Source organism: Nycticebus coucang, chromosome 14 (assembly GCF_027406575.1).
Source record: "Nycticebus coucang isolate mNycCou1 chromosome 14, mNycCou1.pri, whole genome shotgun sequence".
NCBI lineage: Eukaryota > Metazoa > Chordata > Mammalia > Primates > Lorisidae > Nycticebus > Nycticebus coucang.
In genome coordinates, this window is record NC_069793.1 from 54,838,301 (window position 1) to 54,856,670 (window position 18,370).

Below are 18,370 nucleotides of genomic sequence, written 5' to 3' on the forward strand. Positions count from 1 at the left end.
CTACCAAGAGCAGCAAACCAGGATCCAGGTGTTCTTATGATTTCAGAACACTCTCCCCAACTTAGCTCATTATAGGGGAGAAATGCCATGGAACCAATGCTTGCTTTTTCCATAGCTATTGAAGGAAATCAAAATATTTCACCCCAAGTATACTTCCTTGACATATTTTGAGATGGCCTGCAAACAGAAGTCGCTGTCTTTTGTGGGGGAGATTTGCATCTGTAGAGAAAATCTGCACTGAGGCAGCTAGGTATCCTCTGAGGCCTTCCCTTGTCCAGATCTAGGAAAGATTAACCAAGAGTCTGACATTCTAAAGATCTCAGAGAAACATTTGCCACCTATTCTGAGGGGTGCTGCCTGTGCAATTTCATCTATATACCACCGCCACCTTTGCAGCCAGGCCCCCTCCATGACCTATGTTGACACAATCCAAGTCCGGATTCTTTCTGTAACCTCAAGATGGTATATAAGCTTCTGAAGCCCAATGAGGGCTTGAGGGCTGTCACTTGGTGATTCTCCCTTTTTATTCATTAATAAATTTGTACGTTGGGGTGGCGCCTGTGGCTCAAGGAGTAGGGCGCCAGCCCCATATACCGGAGGTGGTAGGTTCAAACCCAGCCCTGGCCAAAAATAAATAAATAAATAAATAAATTTGTATGCCTTTTCTCTGGTTAACCTGCCTTTAGTCAGGTGATTCTAGTGAATTTTCATAAGGTGAAATGGAAGTTTTCCCTTGGCCCCTAACATTTATTTTCCAAAGCAGAACTCTTGGAAGAATGAAAGAGATTTTAATAAGTATTATACCAGGAAGACAGGGAATGTCTAAGACAACCCAGGACATATACAGTCACCCTAACCAAGCACTTATCACCCCACTGCATAAATTTCTATTTAGATGTCTTGAAAATAAGGTTTATGTCTTTTACATCTCTGGCACAAAGCCTGGTATATAGAAGGTGCTCATTAACAGATAACGAATGAATGAACAACACATAACTTTCACAACAGCCCACTCCAAGTCAGTGGCAGGACCAAGCTGATGAGATGGCCTCACTGCAGCTGCTCCCAGCCCTTTCCCCGTCCCCAACTCTGGCTGGCTCTGTGAGCTACCAGCAGCTTCCCCCAGCCATGTGGCACTCACAAGCTTCTCTCGCTCCAGCTCTGTGCTGAACCGGGCCTGCAGTTCCACTTGAGTCTGAAGGCGTTTCTTTTCCTCTTCTGCTGCGCGAGACGCTGCTTCTTCCAGTTTCTACCCAATAAAAAAAAAATCCACAGATTGTTAGAGTGGAAGTACATTAGAGAGAGAGAGATGGTCACATTTAAAAATGTGGAAGAAGCCAAACAAGTCTCAACATTCAATAAAGACAGAATAAAAACTTGCAGCTCTGTTAGAATTCCATTCCAGTAATTTGTCAAATCAACACACAAATTAGTAAATGACTGACTATTGATAAACCTGAGCAAAATTTTACAAAGACAAACTTAGTATAGTCACTGAATTAAATTCATTCATAACTGCATTCATGAGGTTCGAGAGTTATTTCTGGAGCTCCTTCCTTAACAGTTTTGTCATCTTATGCATTATTCCTTAAAACTTTTAGCAGATCTCAATTTCCAGAAGGGTGGCATGAGGACTTCCAAGACGTTTTCCCCAGTGAAACCATAACTGGTATAAATTATTATTTTTTTTTTATTGAGACAGAGTCTCACTTTATGGCCCTCGGTAGAGTGCCGTAGCATCACAGCTCACAGCAACCTCCAACTCCTGGGCTTAAGCGATTCTCTTGCCTCAGCCTCCCAAGTAGCTGGGACTACAGGCGCCTGCCACAACACCCGGCTATTTTTTGGTTGCAGTTCAGCCGGGGCCGGGTTTGAACCCGCCACCCTCGGTGTATGGGGCTGGCGCCTTACCGACTGAGCCACAGGCGCTGCCCTGGTATAAATTATTTTTAAAAAACTATTTAAAGTCTCTAGAAATTATCCTAAGGGCATACAGCACATGGAGAACATTTATCTGAGAAAATCTACTAAATCTCTGTGAGAACAGCAGCATCTATGGCATCTGAGGCACCATGTCCTCTCTTCTCCTTCCCTGCAATGTCAGTGAGAAGGAAACTCCGCTCCAGGCAGATGGAGCCCAGAACAAGGGCTCCCTCTCCCCTCAGCTCATAGGCATCTAGGGCTACAGTATCTTCCTGGAGTGGGAAGACCACCGGTATTTCTCATCCTCCCCAGTTCCATGTTGCAGAAACTCTTTGCAGGTCAGATGGCTGAGAGATCTAAGGCTGCCTTCCTCAACTAGCCCTCACTCACAGGGCAGAAGTTCTACCCCTGGTATGACAGGCTGAGAACATTGATCCTGTTCACTCTTGTCCCAACTCACTTGGGAAGCAGAAGTTGCACACAGGGAGAGGCAGGTGGCAAAGACCAAAGACCATCACCTCTACCTAATGACAGGCTCCGGGAGAAAAGCAGACTATTGTGCCTACCCACAGCTCCAGAACATTGCACAGAGGTTCTGCCCAGGGAGAAAGTCAGGTTCTGATGCTCTCCCCAAGAGAACTGACTTTATTTGAAAGTCTGAGAAAGTACAAACCTAAGGACACTCTTGAAAACAACAGAGATTCTGGTGCAAAGAATTAAGAGGAGGTTGGTACTGCACAAGAGAAAGAAACTAAGCCACAGAAGTTTGACAGAGAACCAGGGAAAGAGATGGCTAAGATAAGATCTTAGGTAATAGGAACAGGTCTTAAAGACTAGCTTTAAAGACTATATGTGAGCCTGTATTTAAATGATATCAGATTGTGGGGCAATTTAGGCTCTAGGACGGTGGTTCTCAACCTTCCTAATGCTGCGGCCCTTTAATATAGGTCGCAACCACAGGTTTAGAACTGCTACTCTAGGACATTGTGAAAAACAACAAAGCAATCAACTATAATTAGTGAAACTGACAGCTGGGTGTGATACCAACAGAGGATGACTGCTTATAAGAGAGCAGGAAAAGGGCAGCACCTATGGTTCAAAGAGTAGGGTGCCAGACCCATATGCTGGAGGTGGCGGGTTCAAACCCAGCCCCGGCCATAAACTGCAAAAAAAAAAAAAAAAAAAGTAAAAAGAGAGCAGGAAAAGAAATACTCAGGGCAGCGCCTGTGGCTCAAGGAGTAGGACACCAGCCCCATATACCAGGGGTGGCAGGTTCAAGCCCAGCCTCAGCCAAAACTGCAAAAAAAAAAAAAAAAAAAAGAAAGAAAGAAAAAAGAAAAACACTCAAAGAGAGCGCAGCTAAAATCACAGCACATGCTCAGAGTTGCTACTCTACATTATCTAAAATGTCCAGTTTTCAACATAAAAATTATGAGACATACAAAAAAAATAAAATAGTATAATCCATATACAGGAAAAGCAGCAGGCGATTGCCAGGAACGACAGCTCATGCCTGTAGTCCTAGATCTCTGGGAGGCCAAGGTGGGAGGATCCCTTGAGCTCAGGAGTGTGTGACCAGCCTGAGCAAGAATTAAGACCCCATCTCTTTAAAAAAGAGGAAAAGGAAGAAAGACAAGAAAAGAAGCAGATGACAGAGACTGCCTTTGAAGAGGCCCAGACGGTGGAGTTAGCAGACAGACTTCAAAGTAGTTGCTAAAAACACTATTATTTTCAGACAGCTGAAGGAAACCTGCCTAAAGAAGAATGGAAGGAAAGACACCATTCTATCATAAATGGATCTCAACAAAAAGAAATTGTAAAAAGAACCAGATGGATGGGTGGCGCCTGTGGCTCAGTCGGTAAGGCGCCGGCCCCATATACCGAGGATGGCGGGTTCAAACCCGGCCCCAGCTGAACTGCAACCAAAAAATAGCTGGGCGTTGTGGCAGGCGCCTGTAGTCCCAGCTACTCGGGAGGCTGAGGCAAGAGAATCGCTTAAGCCCAGGAGTTGGAGGTTGCTGTGAGCTGTGTGATGCCACGGCACTCTACCGAGGGCCATAAAGTGAGACTCTGTCTCTACAAAAAGAAAAAAAAAAAAGAACCAGATGGAAACTCTGAAGTTGAAAAACACAGTAACTGAAACAAAAAATTCACTAGCAAGACTCAACAGTATACTAGGACTACAAGAAAAATCTATCAAAGGTCAATTCAAAGAAATTATGCAATCGAAAGAACAGAGTGAAAAAATAATGAAAAAAATGAACAGAGCCTGAGAGAAATGTGTGATGCCATTTTTATGTCCCCCAACATGTGCATACTGGAAGTATCAGAGAGAGAGGAGAAAGGAGTAGAAAAAATGTATAAAGAAATGTTAAATTTCTCCAGTTTGATTCAGTGAACTCTAGGATAAACACAAAGAAATCCACACCCAACAGACTACCACAGTAAAACTGTTGAAAGACAAAGACAAAAATAAAATCTTAAGCAGCAAAAGAAAAATGATTCACTTCACATTAGGGAATTCCAGTAAGCTGGGCAGGTGACTTCTCATCAGAAACATGTGACTAGTTCTGGCAAAAATATTGTAAACTGCAGTGTGACACTTCTGAGCTGGAGCACTTCACTGCCAAACTTCAGAACGCTTTTCCCTTTAGCATAGTGACTAGTAACATTCAAGATTGTGGCTGTTCTACCAACCTGGATTTTATAATTACAGATGTACACACTTTCTGGCCTAATATTCCCAATTCTGTGAATTTACAGAGATATTACAACATGTATGAACACAAATACAATGGCACAGGTACATGTATGATTCTCTACAGCACTGCCTATTAAAACAACCTGCAAGTTCAACAGGGGAATGATTAATAAAGTAATCACACAGCCATACAATAGGATATTATACAGCCATAAAAAAAAGAATGAAGGGCAGCGCCTGTGGCTCAAGGAGTAGGGCACCGGTCCCATATGCCGGAGGTGGTGGGTTCAAACCTAGCCCCGGCCAAAAAAAAAAAGAATGAAGAAGACTTCTTTACGCTGACTGATAAAGAAAGACTTCATAAATACATTAACTAAAATAAACTAGATGCAGAAAAATGAGGTTGGTGTGTATTTTTTCGTGTTTAAACAAATGGGAAAATAAGAACATATGTTCATGTTTGCTCACTTTGGACAAGGGGTGGGAATTAGAAAGGAGAAAAGATGTGGGAAGAAATCTTTCCATGGAATGCCTTTTTAAAAAAATATTTTTATATGTAAAAATATAAAAAATTTTGAGCATATTCAAGTGATTTTTAAATAAAAATTAAAAATAAAGGTAAACCCTTTAAGTAAATCTATTAATTTATAAAAGTTACCATGATTTCTTCCCTTTTTTTTATTCTTTTAGAGACAGGGTCTTGCTCCCTCTTTTGCCCAGGCTGCAGTACAGTGGCACAGTCATAGCTCAATGTAACCTCAAACTCCTAGGCTCAAGCAATCCTCCCACTTCAGTCTTCCCAGTAAACTAGGACTATAGGAGTTCACCACCACACCCAGCTAATTTTTTAAATTTTTTTGTAGAGATGAGCTCTTGCCATGTTGGCCAGGCTGACCTTGAAATCCTGGCCTCCAGTGATCCTCCTGTCCTGGCCTCTCAAAGTGCGGGGATTACAGGCATGAGCTGCTCAGCCTAAAACTACTATGATTTTTTATTACTTCTTCTGATTAAAATGAGGCCTGTCAAGTCTACTCATAGACATGTAACCTAACTTGAGGTGATTAAAAAAATGCATCTAAGCAATATTTTTCTAAGAATGCTTCAATGAAAAATTGTATTTATTGACAAGAAAAAGAAAAGAAATTATTAAGGGATCTATAAAAATTTTCCAGTACTTATTCAAAAATCCCAAATCAGTCAATTAGATAATTCTATAAATCTAGGCAGCAGGAGAGCTGTCTAGACATCTAGACAGACCTCTAACTTGCCAACACAAGACATGAATTCACATTACATAAAACAGGGCCCTACATGCTCTGGGGAGGCAGAGTTTAAGAGTTTAAAAGGGCAGTAGATGGATGAATCTCAAATGCATGATGCCAAGTCAAAAATCTATCTTAAAAATTTATATCCTGTATGATGCAACTTACATGACAATTTGGAAAAGGCAAAATATAGAAACAAAACAGATCAGGGTTAGGAATGAGGGGAAGGTCTGAACACAAAGGAGCAACATGACATAACTCTTTGGAGTATTAGCATTGTTCTATGTCCTGCCTGTGATGGGTACAAGAATCTAGGCACATGTAAAAATTCATCAAACTATATATAAATATATATAGTTTTACTATTTATAAATTTATTTTTTCTTTCTTTCTTTTTTTTTTTTTTGTAGAGACAGAGTCTCACTGTACCGCCCTCGGGTAGAGTGCCGTGGCGTCACACGGCTCACAGCAACCTCTAACTCTTGGGCTGACGTGATTCTCTTGCCTCAGCCTCCCAAGCAGCTGGGACTACAGGTATTTTTTCTTTTTTTTTTTGAGATGAGGCTCCTTTATGTTGCCCAGGATGGTCTCAAACTCCTGGGCTCAAGCAATCTGCCTGCCTCAGTCTCCAGAGCAGCTGGGACTATAGGCCCGTGTCACTGTGCCAGCACTATTTATAAATGTGAAAAATTAAAAGAAAAAAATAAAGACCTTCTCAAATAAAGATACTGGCAATATTCTATCTTAATCTGGGTAGCAGTTTCATAGGTATTCACTGTATGATTATTTGTATACACATATTTCATATTATCTTCTACAGGCATAAGCTATTTTATAATTTTTTTTTAAGCTATTTTATAATTTTAATAAATTATTACAAAAGATACCAAGCGCCACCTCCCTCATCACACCCACTTCTGATTTGTGCACGGTGGAAGGAAGAACTAGCAATCATATACCGCAGGTTCTCAGCCTACCCTATCAAGGGAGTTTTTAAAGAAAACATTTTACAGCAGAAGGAGGCATGATGCAAGAGTGATAAGGGAAGGGCAGTACGAACTGAGGAGCAGCTCTTAGAAAGTACGCCATAGCAACAGCTAAGACTGTATGCCCACCTGGCTCCTAAAGTTACAAAAGTATTTTTTTTTTTTTAATTTTTACTTATGAGTCTACTCAGAGCAAGTTCAGCACACACTGTGACATTTCTACAGTTGCAAACGGAAGTGGGGTCTTAGACTATGAGCTAACCCCACATCCCAGGGCAAAGGTTTTGCACAGGAGAACACAAAGGGTCTTTGATCTGTGGTCAACAGATGCTTACTGATTCAAGGCCAACAGGCTCAGACCAGAGGTGTCCCAAATAAAGACTAGGCCCATGTACTGGGGGTCTTCCTGGCGTCCCCCAGAACTGTGACATAACCAAGGAATAAGGTTTCCCAGTGAACATCAACTATCTTATGCAGCCAATAGTACTTGACCTCTTATCCTTGAGATGGAAGCAGAAGCTGACCCAAGACTATATGTGTGTGTGGGGGGGGGGGGGGTTCTTTTTTTGCAGTTTTTGGCCGGGGCTGGGCTTGAACCCACCACCTCCAACATATGGGGCCGGCGTCCTACTCCTTTGAGCCACAGGCGCCACCCCCCCAAGACTATATTTTTCACTCCAATAATAGTAAACCAACAATTCCACAGTAAATGCCTTCCGAAGTACTCCTGAGTGAAGATGGGAGCTAACAGGGAAAAGTAAAAAAGCAACAGACCTTGCCCAGGTCACCAAAAATGGCCTTCATATCCTCAGGGGAATAAACTTTTACATCTTCCTCAAACAAAATTTAACCATGTTCTTCATTCTTATAAATATGCCTTCCTAGTCAAGGAAATGGTTTTGTTGCCCTGAGACCCACATTACTGTCAGGGCTGAGAAAACCAAGGTATCTCACTTGATGGTCTGGGTTCACTTCCCGAGAACATAGTTTATAAAATGTATCTCTGTAAAACTGTACTAAACTAGCCAGGAAGGATCCAAGTCCCTGAGCAAGGCAGCGATGGCTTCTAAGTGGAAGGAAGTGCCATCCCCGGCCCGATGCCTACTCCCACCTTCCTCACGGCCTCCAGCTCCTGCTGCTTATTTTCGTTGGCTGTCTGGAGCTCCTTCATCTGCCGTTCCAGCTCCTCCTGCTCCGCCAGCAGCTTCTTCCGAAGTTCTTTCCGGCGTTGGCGCGCTTCTTTGTGGGGTGGAGGGCTGCCCAGCTTCAACAGATGGATAGTAGAATGAATGGCTATAAAAAACACAGGAGAAAAAAATGAGAAATTTTCTTTCTTCTTTAAAAAAAGAAAAAGTGTGTACTGGCCGGGCACGGTGGCTCATGCCTGTAATCCTAGCACTCTAGGAGGCCGAGGCAGGTACATTGCCTGAGCTCAGGAGTTGGAGACCAGCCCGAGCCAGAGTGAGACCTCATCCCTAAAAAAATAGCCGGGTGTTGTGGCAGGTACCTGTAGTACCTAGCCACTTGGAAAGCTGAAGCAAGAGATACACTTGAGCCCAAGAATTTGAGGTTGCTGTGAAGCCAGGGGATTCTACCTAGGGCAACAAAGTGAGACTGATTCAAAAATATAAAATAAAATAATGTAACCAACCTTTTTACTGTATCTTTCCAATCTATAGGTTGGTTGGTTTGTTTTAAAGACAGGCTATCTTGCTGTATTCCCCAGGCTGGCCTCAAACTCCTGGGCTCAGTTCTCCCACCTCAGCCTTTGAAGGAGCTGGGACTACAGGTGCTCCCCAGTGCATCCAGCTTGAAATAGTCTTTATTCGTTGTAACCCTAACATGCAAATGACACAGTGGGAAGAAAACTAGATAGGAAATCAGAAGGCCCAGTTTAGATTCTGATTTTTCCCCTCAGTAGTGGTGTGATGTTGAGCAAGTTACATGACCTCTTCTACCATAAGTTTGCTCATCTCTAAAATGAGAAGAATGACCTACGAAGTCCCCTCCAATCCCAAATTCCATAATTGTATCTGTGTTTAAAGAGATGCTTTTTGATAATATGGTACACTTTTTTTATTCTTTGGTTCGGTACAGATGAAAGAACACATTTTAAGAACATATGACAATGATTCCAACTCCCACTTTTATAATTCTCAAAAAGTCAAATAAGAATAAGACACTGTGGCTCTTCCGCCGTCGTCGCCGCCATCCTCAGTGCGACTCGCCTCACTTGGTTCTACCTGGGAGAATCCACCGCCATGGTAAACTTCACAGTAGACCAGATCCGGGCCATCCTGGACAAGAAGGCCAACATCCGTAACATGGTCTGTCATTGCCCACATGGATCATGGCAAGTCCACCCTGACAGACTCCCTGGTGTGCAAGGCAGGCATCATTGCATCAGCCCAGGCTGGGGAAACATGATTCACTGACACTCGGAATAAAGAGCAGGAGTGTTGCATCACCATCAAGTCAACTGCCATCTCCCTTTTCTATGAGCTTTCTGAAAATGACTTGAACTTCATTAAGCAGAGCAAGGATGGCTCTGGTTTCCTCATCAACCTCATTGACTCTCCTGGGCATGTAGACTTTTCCTCAGAGGTGACAGCTGCCCTCCGAGTCACCGATGGCGCCTTGGTGGTGGTGGACTGAGTGTCAGGCATGTGTGTGCAGACAGAGACGGTGCTGAGGCAAGCCACTGCTGAGCGCATCAAGCCTGTACTGATGATGAACAAGATGGACTGTGCTCTGCTTGAGCTGCAGCTGGAGCCTGAGGAGCTCTACCAGACCTTCCAGCATATCATGGAGAACGTGAATGTCATCATCTCCACCTACAGGGAGGGCGAGAGTGGCCCCATGGGCAACATCGTGATTGACCCTGTCCTTGGCACTGTGGGTTTTGGGTCTGGCCTCCATGGTTGGGCCTTTACCCTGAAGCAGTTTGCAGAGATGTACGTGGCCAAGTTTGCAGCCAAGGGCGAGGGTCAGCTTGGGCCAGCTGAGCGGGCCAGGAAAGTGGAGGACATGATGAAGAAGCTGTGGGGTGACCGGGACTTTGACCCAGCCAATGGCAAATTCAGCAAGTCAGCCACCAGCCCTGACGGAAAGAAGCTTCCACAGACGTTCTGTCAGCTCATCTTAGATCCTGTCTCCAAGGTGTTTCACGCAATCATGAATTTCAAGAAAGAGGAGACAGCAAAACCGATTGAAAAATTGGACATCAAGTTGGACAGTGAAGATAAGGACAAAGAAGGCAAACCTCTGCTGAAGGCTGTGATGCGCCGCTGGCTGCCTGCCGGGGATGCCCTGTTGCAGATGATCACCATCCACCTGCCTTCCCCCGTGACGGCCCAGAAGTACCCTGTGAACTTCTGTACAAGGGCCCCCTCAATGAAATCAAGGACAGCGTGGTGGCTGGCTTCCAGGGGGCCACCAAGGAGGGAGCACTGGGTGAAGAGAACATGCGGGGTGTGCGCTTTGATGTTCATGATATGACGTTGCATGCAGATGCCATCCCCCGTGGGGGTGGACAGATCATCCCCACAGCCCGGCGCTGCCTGGATGCCAGTGTTCTGACTGCCCAGCCCTGGCTCATGGAGCCCATCTACCTTGTGGAAATACAATGTCCAGAACTAGTGGTTGGTGGCATAGGGAAGCGGGGCCATGTCTTCGAGGAGTCCCGGGTGGCTAGCACCCCCATGTTTACGGTTAAAGCCTACCTCCCCGTCAATGAGTCCTTTGGCTTCACTGCCGACTTGAAGTCCAACACAGGTAGCCAGGCCTTCCCCCAGTGCGTGTTTGACCACTGGCAGATCCTGCCCAGAGACCCCTTTGACCACACCAGTCGCCCCAGCCAGGTTGTGGCGCAGACCCATTAAGCTCAAAGGCCTGAAGGAAGGCATCCCAGCCCTGGACAACTTCCTGGACAAATTGTAGGCTACCCCTGCCGCAGCGCCCCCCACTTCAGTGGGATGGGCTCAGCACCCACACTCAGTTTGACCACAGCAACACATCCTCATTCTCAGACAACACCTTGAGACTGTCCCAACACGACACAGTGATGCTCCACCTGAGAGATGCTGGGGCCATCGCTCAACGTTAACACTTGATGCCGTTTCTTTTGATATTTATTTCCAGATTGCGAGAGCAGCAGAAATGCCTTCTTCATAGGGACTGATTTGGCCAGTGGGGCAGAGGGAGGAGGGATGGGACACTCAACTTTTTTTTTCCATTTCTTCAGAGGAAAACTCAGATGTCTAAAAATTTTTAAATGAACGCATTAAGAGGTATATTTGGGCAAATGGTCCTTAGTGGTTTTTCCCCCCAGAAAGGAGAAAGGAACAGCGGGTAGGTAATTTCTAGAAGGCAGGGAGTCCTGTGTGGTGTGACCATGAGCAACTCCAGCTGTGTTAGTGCCATTGAAATAATAAAATTGATCCGGTGGTGACTTCAAAAAAAAAAAAGAAAGAAAGAATAAGACACAGTAGGTGGCACATGTGGCTAAGGAATAGGGCGCTGGCCCCACATATTGGAGGTGGCGGGTTCAAACCCGGCCTCAGCCAAAAACTGCAAAAAAAAGAATAAGACACAGAGGTGGCGCTTGTAGCCAGAGGGTTCGAATCTGGCCCAGACCTGCCAAACAATGACAACTACAACCAAAAAATAGCCGGGTGTTGTGGCAGGCGACTGTAGTCCCAGCTACTTGGGAGGCTGAGGCAAGAGAATTACTGAAGCCCAAGAGTTTGAGGTTGCTGTGAGCCGTGATGCCATGGCCCTCTACCCAGGGCTATAGCTTGAGGCTCTGTTTTAAAAAAAGAAAGAAAAGACACAGTAAAGCCAGAGATTCAAAGTTCCTGCTATCGGCTTTGCAAACTACTGTGGTGAAGTCAGTCTGCCCTTCCTCTACGCCTTATGAAACCATCTCCCTGTACACTACCTTCCTGAGATAACAGATAACAGTAGGTGACATTTATTTTAAAAATAAAATACATAGCCGGGCATTGTGGCGGGTGCCTGTAGTCCCAGCTGCTTGGGAGGCTGAGGCAAGAGAATCACTTAAGCCCAGGAGTTGGAGGTTGCTGTGAGCTGTGTGAGGCCACAACACTCTACCGAGGGCCTTAAAGTGAGACTCTGTCTCTACAAAAATAAATAAATTAATTAAAAAAAATAAATAAAAATAAAATACAATAAATATATATTCTTTACATGTATTATCTAACTTTTACATAAAATCTGATTTCTTTCCTGATATTTTTATGACTTAAATTTAACTTCTTGAACAGCTAACACTTTCACGTTGTTCAAATTCAAAAAACCCTAATTCTCTCTCCTCCTCCTATCCTGCAAGTACCAGGTCACCCTCCCCACTAGTGACTAATGCTAACAGTTTCTTGTGCACCTTTCCTGAGATATTTTAAGCCTATACAAATTAATACGTGTATATGTCCTCCTCCTTCTTTTGACACAAATGGTAGCACAATCCACTCTTCTGTGCCTGTTTTTTCACTTTATTTATCTTGGAGAGTTTCCCATATCAGTACATAAAGTACTCCACAGCACTCACCACTGTGCAGCTGTACCATCACTGATTCAAGCATTTCCCAATTAATGGACACTTAGGCTGTTTGCAATATATGTCAATTTGAAAATGTGTCAAGTAGATCTGTTGTCATCTAATCCCCACAACAACCCCAGAAGTAGGTACTATTATTATCCTCGTTCAACAGAAGAGGAAAACAGTTAACAGAATTCACAGCTCGACCACAGACCCAGGAGAAGTATGCAAACCCAGGTTCACCTGCCTGAAATTCTTAAACCACATCAGAAATGACCACAATCTCCAATAATACATAATTCTACCTAGGCCTAAGAATATAATATTCAGAATCTCCTTTCAGGATTTTATATATGTGTGTATGTGTGTGTGTGTGTGTATACACGCACACACACACACACACACACATACATACATTTCATTTTTTGCTAATTTTGGAATGACATAATATTTTAGTTTAAAAGTTAATTCAAAAGATTGTGTTCTTGACATGTTTGAAACTAATGATTCCTTATAGAAGTAATGGATATTAAAAATGAACTGAAGTATTTAAAAGCTATTGCTTAATTCCTCTTATGTTTTACTATTACCAAAAGTCTTTAAAAGCCTTCATAGTCCTTAAAAGGGAGTTTTTTGTTTTGTTTTTTTTAAGACAGAGTCTCACTCAGTCACCCTAGACAGAGTGCCATGGCATCAGAGATCACAGCAACCTTAAACTCTTGGGCTCAAGAGATCCTCTTGCCTCCATCTCCCAGCCACCCAGCACAATGCCCAGCTCGTTTCTTTCTTTTTAGTAGAGACGGGTCTCACTCTTGTTCAAGCTAATTTCAAACTCCTGAGCCTAAGCAATCCACTGGCTTCAGCCTCCCAAAGTGCTAAGATTTAAGGTATGAGCCACTGTGCCCAGCTAAAAAGGGGAAATTCTATACTCTTTAAATAGGAAGAATTTTAAAAACCCTAAAACCTCTCATTTATAATTTACCCACAAATTGATTATGTAAATAAATTAATAAAAGATTGGGGACTCAGTTTGTTTTGTTTTTTGTTTATTTTTCTAAGACTGAGTCTCACTCTGTTACCTGGGCTGGACCACAGTAGCATTGCGAAAATGCACATCAGCCTCATACTTCTAGACTCAAGAAATCCTCCTGCCTCAGCCTCCCAAGTAGCTGGGACTATAGGTATCCACCACTCTGCCCAGCTAACTTTTCTATTTTTTTGTAGACTCGGTCTCTCTCTTGCTCAGGCTAGTCTCAAACTCCTGACCTCAGGTAATCTTCCCACCTCGTCCTCCCAGAGTGCTAGGATTACAGGCGTAAACCATGACACCCAGCCTCAATTTGTTTTTCCATCACCCACAAGTTACGACAAACAATGAGAAAACAGTGCCTTTAGCATCTTTTATGAGATTCAAAAATAGAAGTCAGAGCTATCAAATGTATCATAGCAAATGATAAAAATTACCTTACCCTGAATCCACTCTTGTCTCTTCTTCTTATCTGAAGCACTGATTTCAAAGGTCTTATCAAAACATTTTATGAGAAAAAGGCATTTCTTTCCATCTTTGTCAGGTAAGGACTAAAATAGAAAGCAAAATTAGTTCTTTCAAATTTTAAGTATTTAAATTCAATTCGATCTTAATTGTTTATATAATTCTGGCTCATTGAAACTCAGTGTAAATGAAAAATACCTGTAAATGCATATTACTGAGTTACTAATGCTGTTCTCTAGGCAATATTATTTATACATGCGTAATTAACAATGAATCCTGGCTGAGTTCAGTGGCGCACACCTGTAATCCTAGAACTCTGGGAGGCCAAGGCAGGAGGATGGGTTGAGCTCAGGAGTTCAAGATCAGCCTGAGCAAGAGCGAGACCTGGTCTCTACTAAAAGTAGAATAAGATAACCAGGCACTGTGGCAGGCACCTGTGGTCCCAAATGTTCAGGAAGCTGAGGAAGGAGGATCCCTTGAACCCAGGAGTTTGAGGGTGCCATGACCTAGGCTTTGGCCATGGCACTCTAGCCTAGACAACAGAGTGAAACTGTCTCAAAAAACAAACAAACAAAAAATGAACCCTGATTGGTATACTACTTCTGGACTGCGAGAACTAGAAACCTCTGTTGGGAATGCTATGCCTTAGGCTTGTCAAGCACAGCCACTCTTACATCTGAGCACATCTCTGGAAACCTGTGGTCTCAAATGTGGCATTGGAGACCACAGGTGCCTGCCACAGTGCCTGGCTAACTACATCTATTGAGCTATTACAAGAGGTATTGATTCCTACAGGATGTAAGGCATCTAAGTGAGAGTGATTATTATTATTATTATTTTGAGACAGAGTCTCACTTTGTCACCCTCGGTAGAGTGCCATGGCGTCATAGCTCACAGCAACCTCAAACTCTTAGGCTCAAGCATTTCTCTTGCCTCAGCCTCCCAATAGCTGGGACTACAGGTGCCCACCACAACACCCGGCTATTCTTAGAGATGGGGTCTTGCACTTGCTCGGGCTGACCTTCTACATCTGCCTATGTGGCTTCCTCTCCATCCCTAGGATGCTATGGCTGGCAACCTGTGGTTCCTGTCCCATACCCTTATGACTGGACTAGTATGACCTATGGAAATTTTGTGGGTCTCTGTGTTTAGTTAAACCTAAGATCATGCCTTTGTGGGCACTGCACACCTCAATATTAATACATGAGTCATTACAAAAGTTTTGAGATACATAAAAATTCAGAAACATAAAATCTTCACAGATGAAGCCCTCCCAGTAACATCGATGAGTCAAGAAAGTTGAAACTTGCACAGATTAATCAAAAAGGACATTGTCACCTGTCCTTTTGCTTCTTAGAAGTAAAATAATGGACCAGAACAGAGTCTGTCTCAAAACTTTCATAATGACCCAGGGCTATATCATTTCATTCACAAAAATATGTTATAGTTTATGAGTGAGCACTTAGGCATTTAAATGTTCTTCAGACATGGGAATAGTTCATATAAAAATTAAAAACTCAAAGAATTATGTTCTTGAGAACTTCATTTCTTTACAGAATTAGTAACTATAACTAAGGTATCCTAAAAGTTACACTAAGTACTGGCTGGGCACAGTGGCTCACACCTGTAATCCCACCACTTGGGAGGCCGAGGCAGGTGGATTGCCTGAGTTCACAGGTTCGAGACCAGCCTAAGCCAGAGCAAGACCTCATCTCTAAAAATAGCCAGGTGTTGTAGCAGACACCTATAGTTTCAACTACTTGGGAGGCTGAGGCAAGAGAATCACTTAAGCCCAGGAGCTTGAGGCTGCTATGAGCTATGACACCACAGCACTTTACCGAAGGTGACAAAGTGAGCTATGACACCACAGCACTTTACCAAAGGTGACAAAGTGAGACTCTGTCTCAAAAAAATAAAAATTACGTGAAGTATTCAAAGGTAATCCTTACAGCTTCTTTTATTTATTACAGTCAAAATGTCCCAAATTTAGGGGCATTTGAAATCCAGAATTTCAAATGTTCTGCTGAACATTTTTTTATTTAATTATCTTTTTTAATGACTGTTTTATTCAATAAATAATTTCTTAAGTGTTCAAATAAATTAGATTTAATCTTTATACTTTGTTCACGGTATAAGATTGAAAACAAATTTACATTAGAAAAAAATTCTTTCAGCAACCTTTAATTTTTGATTCAGAAACTAAGGCAACTATATGCCTATAATATTTTAGAAATACAAATTGGGAGATTATTTTAAGGCTCTAGACCAGGTGTCCTCAAACTTTTTAAACAGGGGGCCAGTTCACTGTCCCTCAAACCGTTGGAGGGCTGGATTATCGTTTAAAAAAAAAAAAAACCTATGAACAAATTCCTATGCACACTGCACATATCTTATTTTGAAGTAAAAAAAACAAAACGGAAACAAATACAATTCATTCCGCCTCATGTGCCACGGGCCACAGTTTGAGGACCCCTGCTCTAGACAAAGGCTAGAAGGAAGAGGAAGAGAAACTACTTCAGCAGCAGGGGGCAGCACCAGGTAACCCATGTGAAGAAGTAACAGCAGCCTTACCTCTACATAGCAATTTTCATCCAAGAGAATATCTCCTTTCTTATCTTTCAGATCCTCACTCACATAGTAAGAAATTATGTTGGGTTTTAGTACAAACCAGCGTTCAGTCCAGTTTTTCCGTCTATGGCCTTTTTTCATCATATAACCCTAGGAAAGATTAAATTTGATATAAAAGCTTATCCTTTTATTTGTAAAAGTTGTTATCTCTTCCTCGATCCTTGCCTATTCCATTATTTGATATATGATCCTATATATGATTATCAGTGATTCTTGCCCTTGGTAGATCATAGACCACCAAGGTACTATATCCAATCAAATTCAGGCACTCACATGCTGACAAAAGGTTGTATATTAATTTTACACACTTCAGAGACAACCCCTCCTCTAACTGATACACAGATAATAAACTTAGAAGCCCCTGATGTTGGGTTTTTTTTAATTATCTTTTAGAGATGCCTATAGAAAAATTTATAGATAAAACAAATACCGGGGATCTGCTTCAAAATAATACAGGACAGGTAGAAATACAGCCCTACTAGAAGTAGCCATGTGTTGGTGGTCACTGGGAATGGGTGACGGGTATACTTATTGTCTATTCCATTTTTTTAGAAAAAGAAAGGACCTCTAACAGTAATTCTCAATAAATTAAAACCTCAATAAAGGAAAATGCTAAAAGGTGTCAACTTGGCCAGGTGTATTTTCTCAACCAAATATTCAAGGATTTCTACTTTTGGGGCCAACCTACCTTTCTACCTGACCTCTCACTATTCTAAAGGATGAACTGTGCTCCAGACAAGCAGAAAAGTACTCGACCAGAACTTAGGTTACTAGCTTCTAGGCTCACACTCACTAGGCCTGTACTTCTTTCCCACATACCCATCTCAGAGGTGTGTAATTCAAATTTTTACCTCAGCAAAATTACATGTTACTATAGGGCAAAGCCCTTCAGAGTACTTTGAGAATAGTTGATTTTTTTTAATATGAAATCTGTAAGTTCTGAAAGCCTGTAGCAGGCTATGCAGATCATTAAATACATATAATATTAACTTGACTGTAAGTTTCATTTGATTATTATACTACATTCTAGTCATATTATTTGTTCAATTAGCTAATCCTTGAACATGTAAACAAAAACTATTTTATACTGCAATTCAACTATAGTCTTGTATCCTGCCATCCTAATGGGCCTTGAAGTCCTCTTCAGTCAGAGACCATGTTTCATACCTCATGATAGCAAAAACCTATGCAAATTAAACTCAGGCTCAGCACCTGTAGCTCAGCAGCTAGAGTGCCAGCCACATACACTGGAGCTGGTGGGTTCAAATCCAGCCCAGGCCTACCAAACAATAATGACAACTAAAAAAAAAAAAAAAAAAAAAAGCTGAGAGTTGTGGCAGGCTCCTGTAGTCCCAAATACTTAGGAAGCTGAGACAAGAGAATTGCTTAAGCCCAAGAGTTTGAGGTTGCTGTGAGCTGTGACACCATGGCACCCTACCAAGGGCAGCACAGTAAGACTCTCTCTCAAAACAAATAAGCAAACAAAATTAAAACTCAATTAATGGGCTCAGCACCCATAGCACAGTAGTTGTGGCACCAGCTACATGCACTGAGGCTGTTGGTTTTGAGCCTGGCCTGGGCCAGCTAAACAACAATGACAACTGCAACAAAAAATAGTTGGGCTTTGTGGGGGGTGCTGTAGTCCCAGCTACTTGAGAAGTTAAGGCAAGAGAATAGCTTAAGCCCAAGAATTGGAGGTTGGTTGCTGTGAGCTGTGATGCCACGGCACTCTACTGAGGGTGACATAGTGAGACTGTCTCAAAAAGGAAAATAAAACAATAAAATAAAACTCAATTAATATTTATTGATTGGCTCCAT

At 42.6% G+C, this 18,370-nt stretch overlaps 1 protein-coding gene and 1 pseudogene across 2 annotated transcripts in view; one reads left to right on the forward strand and one right to left on the reverse strand.

The window, feature by feature from the left end:
* Nucleotides 1–18,370, reverse strand: part of SWAP70 (switching B cell complex subunit SWAP70) — an 87,307-nt gene that overhangs the window by 12,052 nt on the left and 56,885 nt on the right. The window contains exons 5-8 of the mRNA XM_053560084.1: nt 16,496–16,642; nt 13,902–14,010; nt 7,987–8,168; nt 1,142–1,249 (exon numbers count right to left, since the gene is read on the reverse strand). Coding sequence (XP_053416059.1) covers nt 1,142–1,249; nt 7,987–8,168; nt 13,902–14,010; nt 16,496–16,642 — 546 coding nt within the window. The remainder of the gene's footprint in view (nt 1–1,141; nt 1,250–7,986; nt 8,169–13,901; nt 14,011–16,495; nt 16,643–18,370) is intronic.
* On the forward strand, nt 9,119–12,752 carry LOC128564605 (elongation factor 2-like; annotated as a pseudogene). Its single transcript, XR_008374136.1, has one exon. The product of XR_008374136.1 is annotated as an elongation factor 2-like (transcript).